At 55.0% G+C, this 18,942-nt stretch overlaps 1 protein-coding gene across 1 annotated transcript in view; it reads left to right on the top strand.

Annotated features, from left to right (window-relative positions):
- Positions 1 to 17,830, top strand: part of GAB2 (GRB2 associated binding protein 2) — a 50,994-nt gene extending 33,164 nt beyond the window's left edge. The window contains 9 exon segments of the mRNA XM_038762089.1: positions 1,450 to 1,717; positions 4,161 to 4,684; positions 8,921 to 9,021; positions 10,064 to 10,243; positions 10,245 to 10,338; positions 11,276 to 11,366; positions 11,685 to 11,787; positions 13,206 to 13,331; positions 15,948 to 17,830. Coding sequence (XP_038618017.1) covers positions 1,450 to 1,717; positions 4,161 to 4,684; positions 8,921 to 9,021; positions 10,064 to 10,243; positions 10,245 to 10,338; positions 11,276 to 11,366; positions 11,685 to 11,787; positions 13,206 to 13,331; positions 15,948 to 16,091 — 1,631 coding nt within the window. The 3' untranslated portion in view covers positions 16,092 to 17,830.
- The last annotated feature ends 1,112 nt before the right edge of the window (positions 17,831 to 18,942 follow it).

Below are 18,942 nucleotides of genomic sequence, written 5' to 3' on the forward strand. Positions count from 1 at the left end.
GATGTGACTTGCCCAAGGTCACACAGCAGGCACGTGGCGGAGCTGGGATCAGAACCCAGGTCCCACCCACGGCAGGCCACGCCGTTGGTCTGGGGCTGAGGTGCCCTGCAGGTTGAGGAGGTTGGCCTTCCCCCACGATATCTGTCCTAAGCCGTCTGCCCATCTCCGCCCCGTGGCAGATAATAATAATCAATCAATCAATCAATCGTATTTATTGAGCGCTTACTATGTGCAGAGCACTGTACTAAGCGCTTGGGAAGTACAAATTGGCATCACATAGAGACAGTCCCTACCCAACAGTGGGCTCACAGTCTAAAAGGGGGAGACAGAGAACAGAACCAAACATACCAACAAAATAAAATAAGTAGGATAGAAATGTACAAGTAAAATAAATAAATAAATAGATAAATAGAGTAATAAATATGTACAACCATATATCCATATATACAGGTGCTGTGGGGAAGGGAAGGAGGTAAGACGGGAGGATGGAGAGGGGGACGAGGGGGAGAGGAAAGAAGGGGCTCAGTCTGGGAAGGCCTCCTGGAGGAGGTGAGCTCTCAGCAGGGCCTTGAAGGGAGGAAGAGAGCTAGCTTGGCGGATGGGCAGAGGGAGGGCATTCCAGGCCCGGGGGATGACGTGGGCCGGGGGTCGATGGCGGGACAGGCGAGAGCGAGGTACGGTGAGGAGATTAGTGGTGGAGGAGCGGAGGGTGCGGGCTGGGCAGTAGAAGGAGAGAAGGGAGGTGAGGTAGGAGGGGGCGAGGTGATGGACAGCCTTGAAGCCCAGGGTGAGGAGTTTCTGCCTGATGCGCAGATTGATCGGTAGCCATTGGAGGTTTTTGAGGAGGGGAGTAATATGTCCAGAGCGTTTCTGGACAAAGGTAATCCGGGCAGCAGCATGAAGTATGGATTGAAGTGGAGAGAGACACGAGGATGGGAGATCAGAGAGAAGGCTAGTGCAGTAGTCCAGACGGGATAGGATGAGAGCTTGAATGAGCAGGGTAGCGGTTTGGATGGAGAGGAAAGGGCGGATCTTGGCAATGTTGCGGAGCTGAGACCGGCAGGTTTTGGTGACGGCTTGGATGTGAGGGGTGAATGAGAGAGCGGAGTCGAGGATGACACCAAGGTTGCGGGCTTGTGAGACGGGAAGGATGGTAGTGCCGTCAACAGAGATGGGAAAGTCAGGGAGAGGACAAGGTTTGGGAGGGAAGACAAGGAATGGCATTTATTAAGCGCTTACTATGTGCAAAGCACTGTTGTGAGCGCCGGGGAGGTTACAAGGTGATCAGGTGGTCCCATGGGGGGGGCTCACGGTCTTCATCCCCATTTTCCAGATGAGGGAACTGAGGCCCAGAGAAGTGACCTGGCCAAAGTCCCACAGCTGGCACGTGGCGGAGCCGGGATTTGAACCCATGACCTCTGACTCCAAAGCCCGGGCTCTTCTCCACAGATGCCCCGTGGAACGCCCGCGCCGGGCCCCGAGCCTCCCCGTCGCCTGCCGCCGCCGCCGCCGCCGAGGTCAGCGGCGCCTGGTGCCATCAGGCCGCGTTCCCGCTCCCCGAGCGCAACTGTTCGGGCCCGGCCGTCCACTCCAGCCAGCCGGCGCTCTGTACGTTGGACGCCGGTCCGGCCCCGGCCCAGGCCCCGCTGTCCACCAGTGCCCCTCAGGACTACCTCTTCCTGCACCAGTGCGTCAGCCGGCGGGCCGAGAACACCAGGTACGGCGCGGGCCGGGGCCCGGAAGGGAGCCGCTGGACGGGGCGGGCTGGACTGGAAGCGTAGGCCGCAGAACAGCGGCCCCTAAGTGAGGGCTTGGCCTCTGGTCCCAATCAATGAATCAATCGTATTTATTGAGCGCTTACTGTGTGCAGAGCACTGGACTAAGCGCTTGGGAAGTCCCAGGCAAGCCTAGGTCTCTGGAGGGCTCCCGTGGCCAGCAGCCGGCATATAATAATAATAATGTTGGTATTTGTTAAGCTCTTAGTATGTGCCAAGCACTGTTCTAAGCGCTGGGGGAGATACAAGGTGATCAGGTTGTCCCACGTGGGGCTCACAGTCTTCATCCCCGTTTGACAGATGAGGGAACTGAGGCCCAGAGAAGTGAAGTGACTTGCCCGAAGTCACACAGCTGACGAGTGGCAGAGCCGGGATTTGAACCCACGACCTCTGGCTCCAAAGCCCGGGCTCTTTCCACTGAGCCACGCTGCTTCCCCTGATTATCCTGTATCTGCCCAGGGCTTAGTCTGAAATCAATCAATCAATCAATCAATCGTATTTATTGAGCGCTTACTGTGTGCAGAGCACTGGACTAAGCGCTTGGGAAGTACAAGTTGGCAACATATAGAGACGGTCCCTACCCAACAGTGGGCTCACAGTCTAAAAGGGGGAGACAGAGGACAAAACCAAACATACTAACAAAATAAAATAAATAGAATAGATATGTACAAGTAAGATAAATAGAGTAATAAACACAGTAAGCGCTCCATAAATACGATTGAATGAATGAAGCAGAGAAGCAGTGTGGGTCAATGGAAAGAGCCCGGGCTTTGGAGTCAGAGGTCGTGGGTTCAAGTCCCAGCTCTGCCAACTGTCGCTTCTCTGGGCCTCAGTTTCCTCATCTGAAAAATGGGGATTAAAAACTGTGAGCCCCCCATGGGACAACCTGATCACCCTATAACCTCTCCAGCACTTAGAATGGTGCTTTGCACATACTAAGCGCTTAATAAATGCTATCATCGTTATTATTATTATTATTATTACTTACACCACAATTATTATTGTTATTATTATTATTATACTATTGAATGAATTGGGTAGGGACCATCTCTATATGTTGCCAACCTGTACTTCCCAAGCGCTTAGTACAGGGCTCTGCGCACAGTAAGCGCTCAATAAATGTGATTGATTGAATGTATGAATGAATGAATACACTGGAAAGAGCCTGGGCTTTGGAGTCAGAGGTCAAGGGTTCAAATCCCTGCTCCGCCAATTGTCAGCTGTGTGAGTTTGGGCAAGTCACTTCACTTCTCTGGGCCTCAGTTCCCTCATCTGGAAAATGGGGATGAAGACTGTGAGCCCCCTGTGGGACAACCTGATCACCTTGTAACCTCCCCAGCACTTAGAACAGTACTTTGCACATAATAAGCGCTTAATAAATGCCATCATTATTATCATTATTCCAGCGCTTAGAACAGTGCTTTGCACATAGTAAGCGCTAGAGAAGCAGTGTGGCTCAGTGGAAAGAGCCCGGGCTTTGGAGTCAGAGGTCATGGGTTCAAATCCTGGCTCTGTCAACTGTCAGCTGTGTGACTTTGGGCAAGTCACTTAACTTCCCTCTTTTAGACTGTGAACCCACTGTTGGGTAGGGACTGTCTCTATATGTTGCCATCTTGGACTTCCCAAGCGCTTAGTACAGTGCTCTGCACACAGTAAGCGCTCAATAAATACGATTGATTGATTGATTGATTCTCTGGGCCTCAGTTCCCTCATCTGTAAAATGGGGATTAAGCCTGTGAGCCCCACATGGGACAAGCTAATTACCTTGTAACCTCCCCAGTGCTTAGAACAGTGCTTTGCACATAATAAGCGCTTAATAAATGCCATTATTATTATTATTATTACACCCCCAAAAGGCTGCGCATGCGCACACTGCCCCCTACTTCGTCCACAGGCTTGGCTCAAATCTTGCTTCCCGTCGCCACCTCGTGGCCATTTCTGTGAAGGGCAGGAGGCCAATAATAATAATAATGATAATAATAATAATAATGGCATTTATTAAGCACTTACTATGTGCAAAGCACTGTTCTAAGCGCTGGGGGGAAATAACATGATCAGGTTGTCCCACGTGGGGCTCACAGTCAGTCCCCATTTACAGATGAGGGAACTGAGGCCCAGAGAAGTGAAGCGACTCACCCAAGTTCACACAGCGGACATGTGGCGGGGCCGGGATTCGAACCCATGACCTCCGGGCTCTTTCCTACTGAGCCACGCTGCTCCTCGCGTTTGCTTACCTCTGGGCCAACTTGTGGCCAACCTGGACTTCCCAAGCGCTTAGTCCAGTGCTCTGCACACAGTAAGCGCTCAATAAATACGATTGATGGATTGAGAGGCCAACGGCCAGTGGAGCGGGAGGGAATGACCCCCTTCCTTCCCGCCTTGTAGGAGCGCCAGCTTCTCTCAGGGCACCAGGTCTTCGTGCTTCGTGCGGGGCGACGGCGCCGGGCGGAAGCCGGCCCAAGGCAATGGCCACTGCGTGAACGGGGCCGGGGGCCCGGCCCACGGCTTCTACAGCCTGCCCAAGCCGAGCCGGCACCGCTCGGACCTCCGGGACGGCTCCTGCCACCTCCCCAGGCGGCTGGGCTCCTCCTCGGGACCCCCGGACTCCGATCCCGAGGAGGGGTCGGCCCACCAGGCCGCCGGCCTCGCCTTGGGCCGCGTGCTCCGGGACCTGGCTCTGGACTCCCCGGAAGGCCCCGCCACCCCGCTCTCCACCTACCAGATCCCCAGGACATTCGCCCTCGACAAGAGCCCTCCTCCGCGGCCCCCCAAACCGGGGCAGGCGGAGTCGCCCCGGCGGGGCAGCCCCCAGCAGCGGCCCCGGGACGGCGGCCGGACGGTCTCGGCGGCCACCACCATCCCCCGGCGAAACACTCTCCCCGCGGTGGACAACAGCCGGCTACACCGAGGTAATCTGTACTTCCAATTTGTTGCCAATTTGTACTTCCCAAGCGCTTAGTCCAGTGCTCTGCACATAGTAAGCGCTCGATAAATACAGTTGATTGATTGAGGTAAGACCGTCGGACACAGGGTGGGCCGCGGCCCAGGACGGAGGGCCCTGGGTTGCCCACGCTCTCCCCAAGGCCGTGGAGTATCTTAAGCTTGCTGTGACTCTGAGCTCCTTGGGAGCAGGGAACACCTCTGCCAGATCTGTTCCATCAATCAATCAATCAATCGTATTTATTGATCGCTTACTGTGTGCAGAGCACTGGACTAAGCGCTTGGGAAGTACAAATTGGCAACATATAGAGACAGTCCCTACCCAACAGTGGGCTCACAGTCTAAAATTGGGCTCGAGTCTATCGTACTCATCCGGCTTAGTACGGTGCTTTGCCCTCAGCGAGCGCTCAGTAGATACCATTGATTGACTGTATATATGTTTGTACGGATTTATTACTCTATTTTATTTGTACAGATTTATTCTATTTATTTTATTTTGTTAATATGTTTTGTTGTCTGTCTCAATCAATCAATCAATCGTATTTATTGAGCGCTTACTATGTGCAGAGCACTGGACTAAGCGCTTGGGAAGTACAAATTGGCAACATATAGGGACAGTCCCTACCCAACAGTGGGCTCACAGTCTAAAATTGGGCTCGAGTCTATCGTACTCGTCCGGCTTAGTACGGTGCTTTGCCCTCAGCGAGCGCTCAGTAGATACCATTGATTGACTGTATATATGTTTGTACGGATTTATTACTCTATTTTATTTGTACAGATTTATTCTATTTATTTTATTTTGTTAATATGTTTTGTTGTCTGTCTCATACGGATTTATTACTCTATTTTATTTGTACGTATTTATTCTATTTATTTTATTTTGTTAATATGTTTTGTTGTCTGTCTCAATCAATCAATCAATCGTATTTATTGAGCGCTTACTATCAATCAATCAATCAATCAATCGTATTTATTGAGCGCTTACTATGTGCAGAGCACTGTACTAAGCGCTTGGGAAGTACAAATTGGCATCACATAGAGACAGTCCCTACCCGATAGTGGGCTCACAGTCTAAAAGGGGGAGACAGAGAACAGAACCAAACATACCAACAAAATAAAATAAGTAGGATAGAAATGTACAAGTAAAATAAATAAATAAATAAATAAACAGAGTAATAAATATGTACAACCATATATACATATATACAGGTGCTGTGGGGAAGGGAAGGAGGTAAGACGGGGATGGAGAGGGGGACGAGGGGGAGAGGAAAGAAGGGGCTCAGTCTGGGAAGGCCTCCTGGAGGAGGTGAGCTCTCAGCAGGGCCTTGAAGGGAGGAAGAGAGCTAGCTTGGCGGATGGGCAGAGGGATTGGGGGCATTCCAGGCCCGGGGGATGACGTGGGCCGGGGGTCGACGGCGGGACAGGCGAGAGCGAGGTACAGTGAGGAGATTAGTGGTGGAGGAGCGGAGGTCGCGGGCTGGGCTGGAGAAGGAGAGAAGGGAGGTGAGGTAGGAGGGGGCGAGGTGATGGACAGCCTTGAAGCCCAGGGTGAGGAGTTTCTGCCTGATGCGCAGATTGATCGGTAGCCATTGGAGGTTTTTGAGGAGGGGAGTGATATGTCCAGAGCGTTTCTGGACAAAGATAATCCGGGCAGCAGCATGAAGTATGGGTTGAAGTGGAGAGAGACACGAGGATGGGAGATCAGAGAGAAGGCTGGTACAGTAGTCCAGACGGGATAGGATGAGAGCTTGAATTAGCAGGGTAGCGGTTTGGATGGAGAGGAAAGGGCGGATCTTGGCAATGTTGCGGAGCTGAGACCGGCAGGTTTTGGTGACGGCTTGGATGTGAGGGGTGAATGAGAGAGCGGAGTCGAGGATGACACCACGGTTGCGGGCTTGTGAGACGGGAAGGATGGTAGTGCCGTCAACAGAGATGGGAAAGTCAGGGAGAGGACAAGGTTTGGGAGGGAAGTCAAGGAGCTCAGTCTTCGACATGTTGAGCTTTAGGTGGCGGGCGGACATCCAGATGGAGATGTCCTGAAGGCAGGAGGAGATGCGAGCCTGGAGAGAGGGGGAGAGAGCAGGGGCAGAGATGGAGATCTGGGCGCCATCAGCGTAGAGATGATAGTTGAAGCCGTGGGAGCGAATGAGGTCACCAAGGGAGTGAGTGTATATTGAGAACAGAAGGGGACCAAGCACTGAACCTTGGGGAACCCCCACCGTAAGAGGATGGGAGGGGGAGGAGGAGCCTGCAAAAGAGACTGAGAAAGAACGACCAGAGAGATAAGAGGAGAACCAGGAGAGGACGGAGTCTGTGAAGCCAAGGTCAGATAACGTGTTGAGGAGAAGGGGGTGGTCCACAGTGTCAAAGGCAGCTGAGAGGTCGAGGAGGATTAGGACAGAGTATGAGCCGTTGGATTTGGCAAGCAGGAGGTCATTGGTGACCTTTGAGAGCGCAGTTTCCGTGGAATGAAGGGGACGGAAGCCAGACTGGAGGGGGTCGAGGAGAGAGTTGTTGTTGAGGAATTCTAGGCAGCGCGTGTAGACAACTCGTTCAAGGAGTTTGGAAAGGAATGGTAGGAGGGATATGGGACGATAACTAGAAGGTGAGGTGGGGTCAAGAGAGGGTTTTTTTACTATGTGCAGAGCACTGTACTAAGCTCTTGGGAAGTACAAATTGGCAACATACAGAGACAGTCCCTACCCAACAGTGGGCTCACGGTCTAAAAGGGGGAGACAGAGAACAAAACCAAACATACTAGCGAAATAAAATAAATAGAATAGATATGTACAAGTAAAATAAATAGAGTAATAAATATGTACTATGTAATAAATATATCTCCCCCTTCTAGACTGTGAGCCCGCTGTTGGGTAGGGACCGTCTCTCGATGTTGCCGACTTGGACTTCCCAAGCGCTTAGTCCAGTGCTCTGCGCACAGGAAGCGCTCAATAAATACGATTGAATGAATGAATGGATGAATCCCAACTCGGCTGGACCTTCTGGCCCCGGGCCGGCTGAGGAGGTCACCCCGCTCCTGCAGCTCCGGCGCTTGGGAAGGGCCCGGGGGCGGTGTGGCGGTGCCCAGCCCAACCCCTGAGATCGAGCGATCACATCCAGACTGTGTCATCTTAAATAATGATAATCACGATAGCATTTATTAAGCGCTTACTATGTGCAAAGCGCCGTTCTAAGCGCTGGGGCGGTCACTGAGGCCAGAGGTCCGGGGAAGGTACGGAGGTAGCCCATGGAAGGAGGAAGGAGAAGCAGCGTGGCCTGGGAGGCTGGCTTCTAATCCTAGGCCTGCCACTTGCCTGCTCTATGTGACCTTGGGCAAGTCACTTCACCTCTCCGGGCCTCGAACTTCCATCTGTAAAATGGGGGCGATGACTGTGAGCCGACATGGACTGTATCCAGTCTGATTTAGCGTCTCTCTACCCCAGCACTGAACACAGTGCCTGGTGGCTCAGTGGAAAGAGCCCGGGCTTTGGAGTCAGAGGTCAGGGGTTCGGATCCCGGCTCCGCCACTTGTCAGCTCTGTGACTTTGGGCAAGTCGCTTCACTTCTCTGGGCCTCACTTCCCTCATCTGGGAAATGGGCATGAAGACCGTGAGCCCCATGTGGGACAATCTGATCACCTTGTAACCTCCCTGGCGCTTAGAACGGTGCTTTGCACATAGGAAGCGCTTAATAAATGCCATCATTATTATTATTATTATTACAAGGTGATCAGGTTGTCCCACGGGGGGCTCACAGTCTTCCTCCCCATTTTACAGGCAAGGGAACTGAGGCAGAGAAGTGAAGTGACTTGCTGAAAATCACCCATGACCTCTGACTCCAAATAATAATAATAATAATAATGATGGTATTTATTAAGTGCTTACTATGTGCAAAGCACTGTTCTAAGCGCTGGGGAGGTTACAAGGTGTCAGGACAGGCCCTCCCTGCCAACCCCTCAGCTTGGGGACGGTCCCAGGCTGGCAGGACTCGATCCCGGGGTGAGGGGCCTACTCCTTGGCCAAGCCCGTTCCCTCCCCGCCGCGGGGCTAAGCCGTCTCCTGCTGCCGGAGCTGGTCGATCAGTCGATTACGGAGATTTCCTGGGCGTCAGGGCCGAGCGGGGGAGCCGGCCCCCGGACCGCCCCGATGCCAGGAGCACGAGGAGTGACGCCCACGTGATGCCCACGGCCTCTTTCTGCTCCCTTCCAGCCTCTTCCTGTGAGATGTGCGAGCACCCCCAGCCCGGCCCTGGGAGTGGTAGCGTGGGCCGCTCGGTGGAGTCCGTCGACGAAGGCTTCAGCTCCTACCTGGTAAGCGGCCCAGGCGGTGGCATTCCCCGGGGTGGGTCTCCCCCAGGTGCCATCCCCTGCCGCCCCTCCCGCACCTCCCACCTGGGAGGAACCAACCCCGGAGAATGCACTGTGCACAAAATCAAGTGCTTAGTACAGTGCCCTGCACACAGTAAGCGCTCAATAAATGCGACTGAATGAAATGGAGCCAGGGGACTGCTCCCCCCACCCCGCCGCGTGCCAGGCAGCATCCCAGAGACCAGCTTTCCGGGAAGGGGGAGAATTTGTCGGGACCGTTGCTAGGGTCAGAGGGTGCAGCTCCTCAACCACTTTGGGACGAGAGCCCCCCGCCATTACCCGCGGGTCCCGAACCCTGGCCCAAACAGGATTTGGTGACAGTGTGGCTCTGCGGGTCGGATGAGAGAGATGACGGAGGGGGACGCCAAGGTTACAGGCTCGTGAGACAGGGAGGAGGGTGCTGTTGTCTACAGCGATGAGAAAGTCAGGGTGAGGACGGGGTTTGGAGTCGAAGCTGTGGGAGTAAGTGAGTTCTCCAAGGAAGTGTACTTCCCAAGCGCTTAGTAACAATATAATAATAATAATGATGGCATTTATTAAGCGCTTACTATGTGCAAAGCACTGAACTAAGCGCTGGGGAATTTACAAGGTGATCAGGTTATCCCACGTGGGGCTCACGGTCTTAATCCCCATTTTACAGAGGAGGTAACTGAGGCCCAGTGAAGTGACTTAGAGTACAGTGCTCTGCACACAGTAAGCGCTCAATAAATACGATTGAATGAAGTGGGGTAGATAGAGAGTAGAAGGGGACCCAGAACTGAGCCTCGAAGGACTCCCGGGGGGACTGTGGGCTCCTAACCTGGAAGGGGAGGCTGGGGGTCATTCCATCCATCCCCCTGCCTTCCAGCCGTCTAGAAGGTGATTCTGCCACGCACACACACGCACTCCCCGCCCCAGGTCCGACACTTGTGGAGTCTCATCCCTATCCCTCTCGCTGCGGCGGAGGCCCAGCTGCCCCTCCACCGACTCCCCATCCGTCCCGCAGCGAGCCAAAGCGGCGCTGGGCCGCTCGGACAGCGGCGCCTCGGAAGACAACTACGTCCCCATGAACCCGGGCTCGGCCTCGCTGCTCCAGGCAGACAGGGGGACCGACGGCCCCCAGGGCCTCTACATTCCCATGAGCCCGGGCCCGCACCACTTGGACCTCCTGGGCTTCTCGGGCAGCAGGGGCAGTCCCAGGCCGCAGGCCCAGCGGCCCGGCCGGGGGGGGCGAGGTCCAGCCGCCCCCCGTCAACCGCAACCTCAAGCCGGACCGCAAAGGTGAGGGTGACTGGTGGGCCGGGACCGTGGGGGTCTTGCGAAGCAGACTTGCTTTACTTTATCCTTCCTTCCTCCCTCCTTTCCCATCTCCTTCCCTCCTCCTTTCCCATCTCCTTCCCTCCTCCTTTCCCTTCTCCTTCCCTCCTCCTTCCTCATCTCCTTTCCCATCTCCTTCCCTCCTCCTTTCCCATCTCCTTTCCTCCTCCTTTACCCCTCCTTTCCCATCTCCTTCCCTCCTCCTTTCCCATCTCCTTCCCTCCTCCTTCCCCATCTCCTTTCCCCCTCCTTTCCCTCCTCCTTCCCCATCTCCTTTCCCATCTCCTTCCCTCCTCCTTTCCTCCTCCTTTCAATCAATCAATCAATCATATTTATTGAGCGCTTACTATGTGCAGAGCACTGTACTAAGTGCTTGGGAAGTACAAATTGACAACATACAGAGACAGTCCCTACCCAACATTGGGCTCACAGTCTTTCCCATCTCCTTTCCCATCTCCTTTCCTCCTCCTTTCCCATCTCCTTTCCTCCTCCTTTCCCATCTCTTTTAGACTGTGAGCCCACTGTTGGGTAGGGACTGTCTCTATATGTTGCCAAGTTGTACTTCCCAAGCGCCTAGTACAGTGCTCTGCACACAGTAAGCGCTCAATAAATACGATTGATGATGATGATGACGGGACACGGACGGACCCCGCCGTGGGGAGCAGATTCTGGACCGCCAAGCCCCGGGCCCTTCCACCCTTCCTGGGCTTCCCAGATTTCCCAGTCCGATCCCAGCCTGTTCCTGGGGCCTCCCCGCCTGTCCCATCCTCGGATAGAAGCTTCCATCTCCCTGAGCGCCGCGGACGCCCTGCAGCGGCCCCACCCCACCGGGCCCACGGCGGCCTCCGCCGCCCGGTGTCCTCCCCCTCTCCCGACTGACCCGGTGCCCTGTCTGCTCCAGCCAAGCCCACCCCCCTGGACCTCAGGAACAACGCCATCATCGACGAGCTGCCCTTCAAATCCCCGGTCACCAGGTCTTGGTCCAGGCCAACGTGAGTGTCTCGGCGGAGCGGTTACCCAGCACAGCGGTCTGCAGGCGGCGGGGACGCTCAGAGCAGGGCCGGTGGCGGTAATGGCCAACGTGGGGCATCCTCCACCCCACCCCCACCCCATCGCCCTGTGTGACCTTGGTCAAGTCACCTAACTTCTCTGACCCTCAGTTCCCTCATCTGTAAAATGAGGATTAAGACTGTGAGCCCCACGTGGGATGATTTGATCACCTTGTATCCCCCCGCCAGCGCTTAGAACAGTGCTCTGCACATAGTAAGCGCTTAACAAATGCCATCATCATTATTATTATTATATTGCAGCCAAACCTTCACCTGGGGCTGCTCCCAGGCCTGCCGGCCGGTCTCCAGCCAAAGCGTCACTAGCACGGACTCCGGGGATAGTGAGGAGAATTACGTTCCCATGGTGAGCCCCCCTCGGCCTGCCCCCCAGACCCCCAACTCACCCACCGATCAATCGGTCAGTGCTATTTATTGAGCACGCACTGTGTGCAGAGCACTGTACTAAGCACTTTGGAGAGCGCAGTATAAATGGAGCTGGTAGAACCAGTCCCCTCCCACAGCCACTTTATGATCTAGAGGACTCTATTTATTTTACTTGTACATATCTACTCTATTTTATTTTGTTAGTATGTTTGATTTTGTTCTCCGTCTCCCCCTTTTAGACTGTGAGCCCACCGTTGGGTAGGGACCGTCTCTATATGTTGCCAACTTGGACTTCCCAGGAGCTGGTAGATCCAGTCCCCTCCCACAGCCACTTTACAATCTAGAGGACTCTATTAATTTATTTTACCTGTACATATCTATTCTATTTATTTTATTTTGTTAGTATGTTTGGTTTTGTTCTCCGTCTCCCCCTTTTAGACTGTGAGCCCACCGTTGGGTAGGGACCGTCTCTATATGTTGCCAACTTGGATTTCCCAGGAGCTGGTAGATCCAGTCCCCTCCCACAGCCACTTTACAATCTAGAGGACTCTATTAATTTATTTTACCTGTACATATCTATTCTATTTATTTTATTTTGTTAGTATGTTTGGTTTTGTTCTCCGTCTCCCCCTTTTAGACTGTGAGCCCACCGTTGGGTAGGGACCGTCTCTATATGTTGCCAACTTGGATTTCCCAGGAGCTGGTAGATCCAGTCCCCTCCCACAGCCACTTTACAATCTAGAGGACTCTATTAATTTATTTTACCTGTACATATCTATCCTATTTATTTTATTTTGTTAGTATGTTTGGTTTTGTTCTCCGTCTCCCCCTTTTAGACTGTGAGCCCACCGTTGGGTAGGGACCGTCTCTATATGTTGCCAACTCGGACTTCCCAGGAGCTGGTAGATCCAGTCCCCTCCCACAGCCACTTTATGATCTAGAGGACTCTATTTATTTATTTTACCTGTACATATCTATTCTATTTATTTTATTTTGTTAGTATGTTTGGTTTTGTTCTCCGTCTCCCCCTTTTAGACTGTGAGCCCACTGTTGGGTAGGGACTGTCTCTAGATGTTATTCCCAAGCACTTAGTCCAGTGCTCTGCACACAGTAAGCGCTCCGTAAATACGACTGATGATAGAGGACGAGCTACAAATAACGGATGGGGAGTGGGCCAAACCGAGGGTGTTGGGACGGGGAAGGCCCGGGGCCTAAGACTTCTACGCCCCTTTGCCCCGTGGCAGTGCCCCGCGGCCCAGCGGAGGGGATGCTTGGGCCCACCAACCTTTACCCTGGGAGCGTGAGGCGGGGAGCTGCGTTTGCCCCCTGGACCCTTTCCAACTTGACCACTCGTGCTCACCACCCATTTCCCATTCCTCCCGCCCTCCGGGGCCACAGCAAAACCCGGCGTCGGCGTCGCCCGTCCCCCACGGTGCCAGCAGCCCCTCCCACAAGAAGAGCACGGGCAGCGTGGATTACCTGGCCCTGGACTTCCAGCCCGGCTCTCCGAGCCCTCACAGGAAGGTCAGCTCGCCGGGTGCGGAGGAAAGGCGGGACGGGATGGCGCGTCCCCAAGGGGCCCTCTTGCTCTGAGGGACGGCTCGGTGCTCCTGAGCCTCGTGTTTCGCATCTGGGTGATTGATGGGCGCCGACAGCTAAGGTGAGGGGCAAGCGGAGGGGCCGGAAAAGAGGGGCGGCCTGCTGTGAAACACGTAACCAGGATCAGCAGAGGCAACGGGAACCATTGGGGGGGCTCAAGCCCTCCCTTCCCCCCCTGAAAGGGCCGATAATAATAATAATGATGGTATTTGTTAAGCGCTTACTATGTGCAAAGCACTGTTCTGAGCGCTGAGGGGGGGATATAAGGTGATGAGGTTGTCCCATGTGGGGCTCACAGTCTTAATCCCCATTTTACAGATGAGGTGACTGAGGCTCAGAATAATAATAATAATAATAATGGCATTTGTTAAGCGCTTACTATGTGCAGAGCACTGTTCTAAGCGCTGGTGGGGGGGATACAAGGTGATGAGGTTGTCCCATGTGGGGCTCACAGTCTTAATCCCCATTTTACAGATGAGGTAACTGAGGCTCAGAATAATAATAATAATGGCATTTGTTAAGTGCTTACTATGTGCAGAGCACTGTTCTAAGCGCTGGGGGGGGGATACAAGGTGATGAGGTTGTCCCATGTGGGGCTCACAGTTTTAATCCCCATTTTACAGATGAGGTAACTGAGGCTCAGAATAATAATAATAATAATAATGGCATCTGTCAAGCGCTTACTATGTGCAGAGCACTGTTCTAAGCGCTGGGGGGGGGGATACAAGGTGATGAGGTTGTCCCATGTGGGGCTCACTGTCTTAATCCCCATTTTACAGATGAGGTAACTGAGGCTCAGAATAATAATAATAATAATAATGGCATTTGTCAAGCGCTTACTATGTGCAGAGCACTGTTCTAAGCGCTGGGGGGATACAAGGTGATGAGGTTGTCCCAGGTGGGGCTCACTGTCTTAATCCCCATTTTACAGATGAGGTAACTGAGGCTCAGAATAATAATAATAATAATAATGGCATTTGTTAAGTGCTTACTATGTGCAGAGCACTGTTCTAAGCGCTGGGGGGGGGATACAAGGTGATGAGGTTGTCCCATGTGGGGCTCACAGTCTTAATCCCCATTTTACAGATGAGGTAACTGAGGCTCAGAATAATAATAATAATAATAATAATAATGGCATTTGTTAAGCGCTTACTATGTGCAGAGCACTGTTCTAAGCACTGGGGGAGATACAAGGTGATCAAGACTGTGGGGCTCACAGTCTTCATCCCCATTTTCCAGATGAGGTAACTGAGACTCAGAGAAGTTAAGTGGCTTGCTCAAGGTCACGCAGCAGACATGTGGCGGAGCTGGGATTCGAACCCGTGGCCTCTGACTCCAAAGCCCGGGCTCTTTCCACTGAGCCATGCTGCTTCCCTATGCCAGGTGGGGGTGTGGAGGGCGGGAGGAGGAGGAGGAGGAGGAACAGTCAGCCAGGTAGAGGTGGAGAGGCACAGAGAAACTGGGATGCTGAGAGGACGGAAGGAGAAACTGAGCGACGGAGGGGAGGAGGAGGGCCCGGGCAGGCAGCGGCGGCGTCCAAAGATAATAATAATGGCATTTGCTAAGCGCTTACTATGTGCCAAGCACTGTTCTAAGCACTGGGGTAGATACAAGGTAATCAGGTTGTCCCATGTGGGGCACGCAGTCTTCATCATCATCATCATCATCATCAATCGTATTTATTGAGCGCTTACTGTGTGCAGAGCACTGTACTAAGCACTTGGGAAGTACAAATTGGCAACATATAGAGACAGTCCCTACCCAACAGTGGGCTCACAGTCTAAAAGGGGGAGAAAGAGAACAAAACCAAACATACTAACAAAATAAAATAAATAGAATAGATATGTACAAGTAAAATAAATAAATAGAGTAATAAATCTGTACAAACATATATACATATATACAGGTGCTGTGGGGAAGGGAAGGAGGTAAGATGGGGGGGATGGAGAGGGGGACGAGGGGGAGAGGAAGGAAGGGGCTCAGTCTGGGAAGGCCTCCTGGAGGAGGTGAGCTCTCACTAGGGCCTTGAAGGGAGGAAGAGAGCTAGCTTGGCGGATGGGGAGAGGGATTGGGGGCATTCCAGGCCCGGGGGAGGACGGGGGCCGGGGGTCGATGGCGGGACGGGCGAGAACGAGGCCTAACGGTGAGGAGATTAGCGGCGGCAGAGGAGCGGAGGGTGCGGGCTGGGCTGGAGAAGGAGAGAAGGGAGGTTGATCCCCATTTTACAGAGGAGGGAACTGAGGCCCAGAGAAGGTGTGACTTGCCCGATGTCACCCAGCTGCCAAGCGGCAGAGGCGGGATTCGAACCCACGACCTCTGACTCCCAAGCCCGGGCTCTTTCCACTAAGCCACGCTGCTTCTCCAAGATGCCACGGAGGGGGACGGCTTTTGCGCCAACGGTGGCAGCAGGGTACCGTGCCACCCGGAGCCGGCACCGCGGCCGAGCAGGAGGGCCGGGGGGAGGGGAGGGGGAGAGGGCGACCGGCCGGCTGCCACCCCAGGGACTGACGTCCGCGCCTGTCTCCTCCCGGCCGGCCCCAGCCCTCCACCTCGTCGGTCACCTCCGACGAGAAGGTGGACTACGTGCAGGTGGACAAGGAGAAGACGCAGGCCCTGCAGAGCACCATGCAGGAGTGGACGGACGTCCGCCAGTCCTTTGAGCCCGGCAAGGGGGCCAAGCCCTGACCGCCGCCGGTGGGACCGGGTCTGCGGAGACGACGGCCACCCCCGGTGGGCCCCTGCCGAGCCCCCGGCCCCAACCGGGCCCTGAGGTTGCCGGGGGCCGAGCCGCGAGAGCCCACTCGATATCAGGATCTCGCGGCCTGGCTCAGCCCGCCTCTGCTCTGCGCGCTGCCTGGGTCCCCCAACCTGGTGTGGGAGGACCAGGGGGAGGGTCATGATGTCCTCAAGACCCTGGACTGCAGTTTCCCGCCCCTCACCTCTTCTCCCCGACAGGTTGTCACTAAAGGAGGGTCTACAAGGGCCAGTTGCGTGGCGGCGATGGGGCCGATGCCCCCTGGGTTCCGGCCGTGAGGGCCGAAACCTTCATTCGTCCCACAGCTGCCTGGACTGGACTCCGAGGGAGCAGCCACCTGGGGCAGGAAACACCCTAAACTGGATGTTTCTGACCCCATCGTGGCCCCCGGGCCCCTTCCCTGGCCCTCTCGTGTGAAAATTAAACCCCCACGGAGCCGGATGGAGCATGTTGGAGTGGGAAACCAGGCGGGATCCAGGGCTGGAGGTGGGCTCTCTTCCGTCTCTGGGTGTGGAGCCGGGGCTGATGGGGACTGGCAGATGGGGCCCCCCAAAAGTGGGAGATGCCCAGAGCAGAGCACGGGGGGTCCAGCCAGGGGGCAAAGAAGAATGCCCAGGGTTGCGGGGGGGACGGACAGTGAGGTCAGGGGCACAAAAAATGGAGGACCAAACTGGACCCGAACCCTCTCCGCTGGCCAGGGCCAAAGCCCCTTCCTGACCTGGGCCCGAGGGAGCCCGCGGCATCCTGCCCAGCCCCGGTCTGGCTGGGGGGCCGGCCGAGAGGACTGGGCCATTTCTTTCCCGAATAAATCGCAGCCCCGGTCCTGCCCCTTTCTTAATAATTACAATAGTCACTGAGGTATTTACGAAGAGCCGACTCTGTGCCAAGCACTGCGCTGAGCCCTGGGGTGGGTACAGGAACACCAGGCCGGACATAGTCTCCGTCCCATAGCCGGCTCCTGGGCTACGTAGGACCATTTGACAAATTTTCAAGGGCCCCCGGCCCAGAAAGGCTTCCGGATTCGGACCCCCGCCCCAAAACTCCCCTCTGCCGAGTCTGGACCACTTGCTCCATCCTAGAGAGCCCCCAGCCCCTCGATTTAATCCAGAGGCTTTGGCTTCCCTCACGGCCCCGTGCCCACAGGGTCCCGGGAACTCAGGTATCGGGTCCGAGCCGCGGCCGAGGGAGGCTCGGGCTCAAAATGAAAATGCCGGACATAAAGGCGTCCAGGGCCAAATCCAGGCTGGGCCGGCCGAAAGCCGGACACGTGGCCACCAAACCCTCAAGGTCGGGGACCGAAGTCCCGGCCCTCGGAGTGGGAGATTCCTGCGTCGGCCCGGAAGACGGGCACAGCGTGTGTTTTTGCGGCCCTGCTTAGAACTGATTGTTGGTTTTTCCCCCCCCCCCCCACTCCCTCAAATCACTGTGGATGGCTAACCACTTAAGTTATTAATTTATTCTTTTTCCTTTCCAAAAAGAAGAATAATTTGTAACACGTGTTTACGCCGCGAACGAGTCCGGAGCCGGCCGGGTCTAGCGTAAGGTGCTGTTTGTGTTGTGCCGTGGGCGGTGCCCGGAGCGCCCCAGCTGAGTGGGGGCACGGTTGCCCGCTGCTGCTGCCGTTGCCGTCGCACTTCAGCAGGACGAAGACAATAAACTGTGCACTGACCCCTGGCCTGCCCGTGTCTTTGTGAGGTGGCGGGGCTGGCGGAACCGGAGTGCAAAATTGGGCACTAATAATAATAATGATGGAGTTTGTTAAGCGCTTACTACGTGCAAAGCACTGTTCTAAGCGCTGGTGGTGGGGGGATGCAAGGTGATCAGGTTATCATCATCATCATCATCAATCGTATTTATTGAGCGCATTGTTCTAAGCGCTGGGGGGATACAAGGTAATCAAAGTTGTCCCACGTGGGGCTCACAGTCTTACTCCCCATTTTACAGAGGAGGGAACGGAGGCTCAGAGAAGTTAAGTGACTTGCCCACGGTCACGCAGCAGACACTGTGAGCCCCACGTGGGACCGTCTGATCACCTTGTATCCCCCCAGCGCTTAGAACAGTGCTTTGCACATAGTAAGCGCTTAACAAATGCCATCATTATTATTATTATGTGGCGGAGCCGGGATTAGAGCCCATGACCTCTGGCTCCCAAGCCCGGGCTCTTTCCGCTGAGCCACGCGGCGTCCCACTACCCCTCACCCCCTCCTGCTCCTGCCCCCCGTCCCCCATCCTCCGGGCACCTGCTGGCTCATCCCCCCTCACTCCCGGCCCCCCCGAGATCTCCCGGCCCATGACGCCCGGCTCTCCTTGACCAAACCACACTGTCCCCCCCGCTCTAACTTCCCTCCGTGGCATTTCCTCTCTCCCCGGGCTCAGGTCCCCCAAAAAGAAGGGATCGCACCAGAGACGAGGCAGATCGAGGGGCACAGTTGGCGGCCAAGAGAGAGCCGTGGGCCACGGTGGGGGTTGCTGGATCGGATGCTCTTTAGGCACTGGGATGGGCTGTCCTGGAATTCTTCCCTTGGTGGTCCTACTGACCAGCCAACCTCCAGGAATGGTTGTAGTTCCGCCCGGAGGCAGGGGGCTCGACCAGAAGGCCTCTTGAGGGCCGTCTGAGCATTGGCCACAGTGGAAAACAGTCCGAGCCAAGTCTCCAGTGGGACCTGCCGTGTAATGTCTCTTCTTCCTCTCTCAGGTCAGAACCCCTAATGGCATCCTGGGTCACGGCTGAGGACCCCCACACACCCCGCACGGGAGTCATCCGGGGCTGGGTGAGGCCGG

This window comes from Tachyglossus aculeatus, chromosome 20, assembly GCF_015852505.1.
Source record: "Tachyglossus aculeatus isolate mTacAcu1 chromosome 20, mTacAcu1.pri, whole genome shotgun sequence".
Classification (NCBI taxonomy): Eukaryota; Metazoa; Chordata; class Mammalia; order Monotremata; family Tachyglossidae; genus Tachyglossus; species Tachyglossus aculeatus.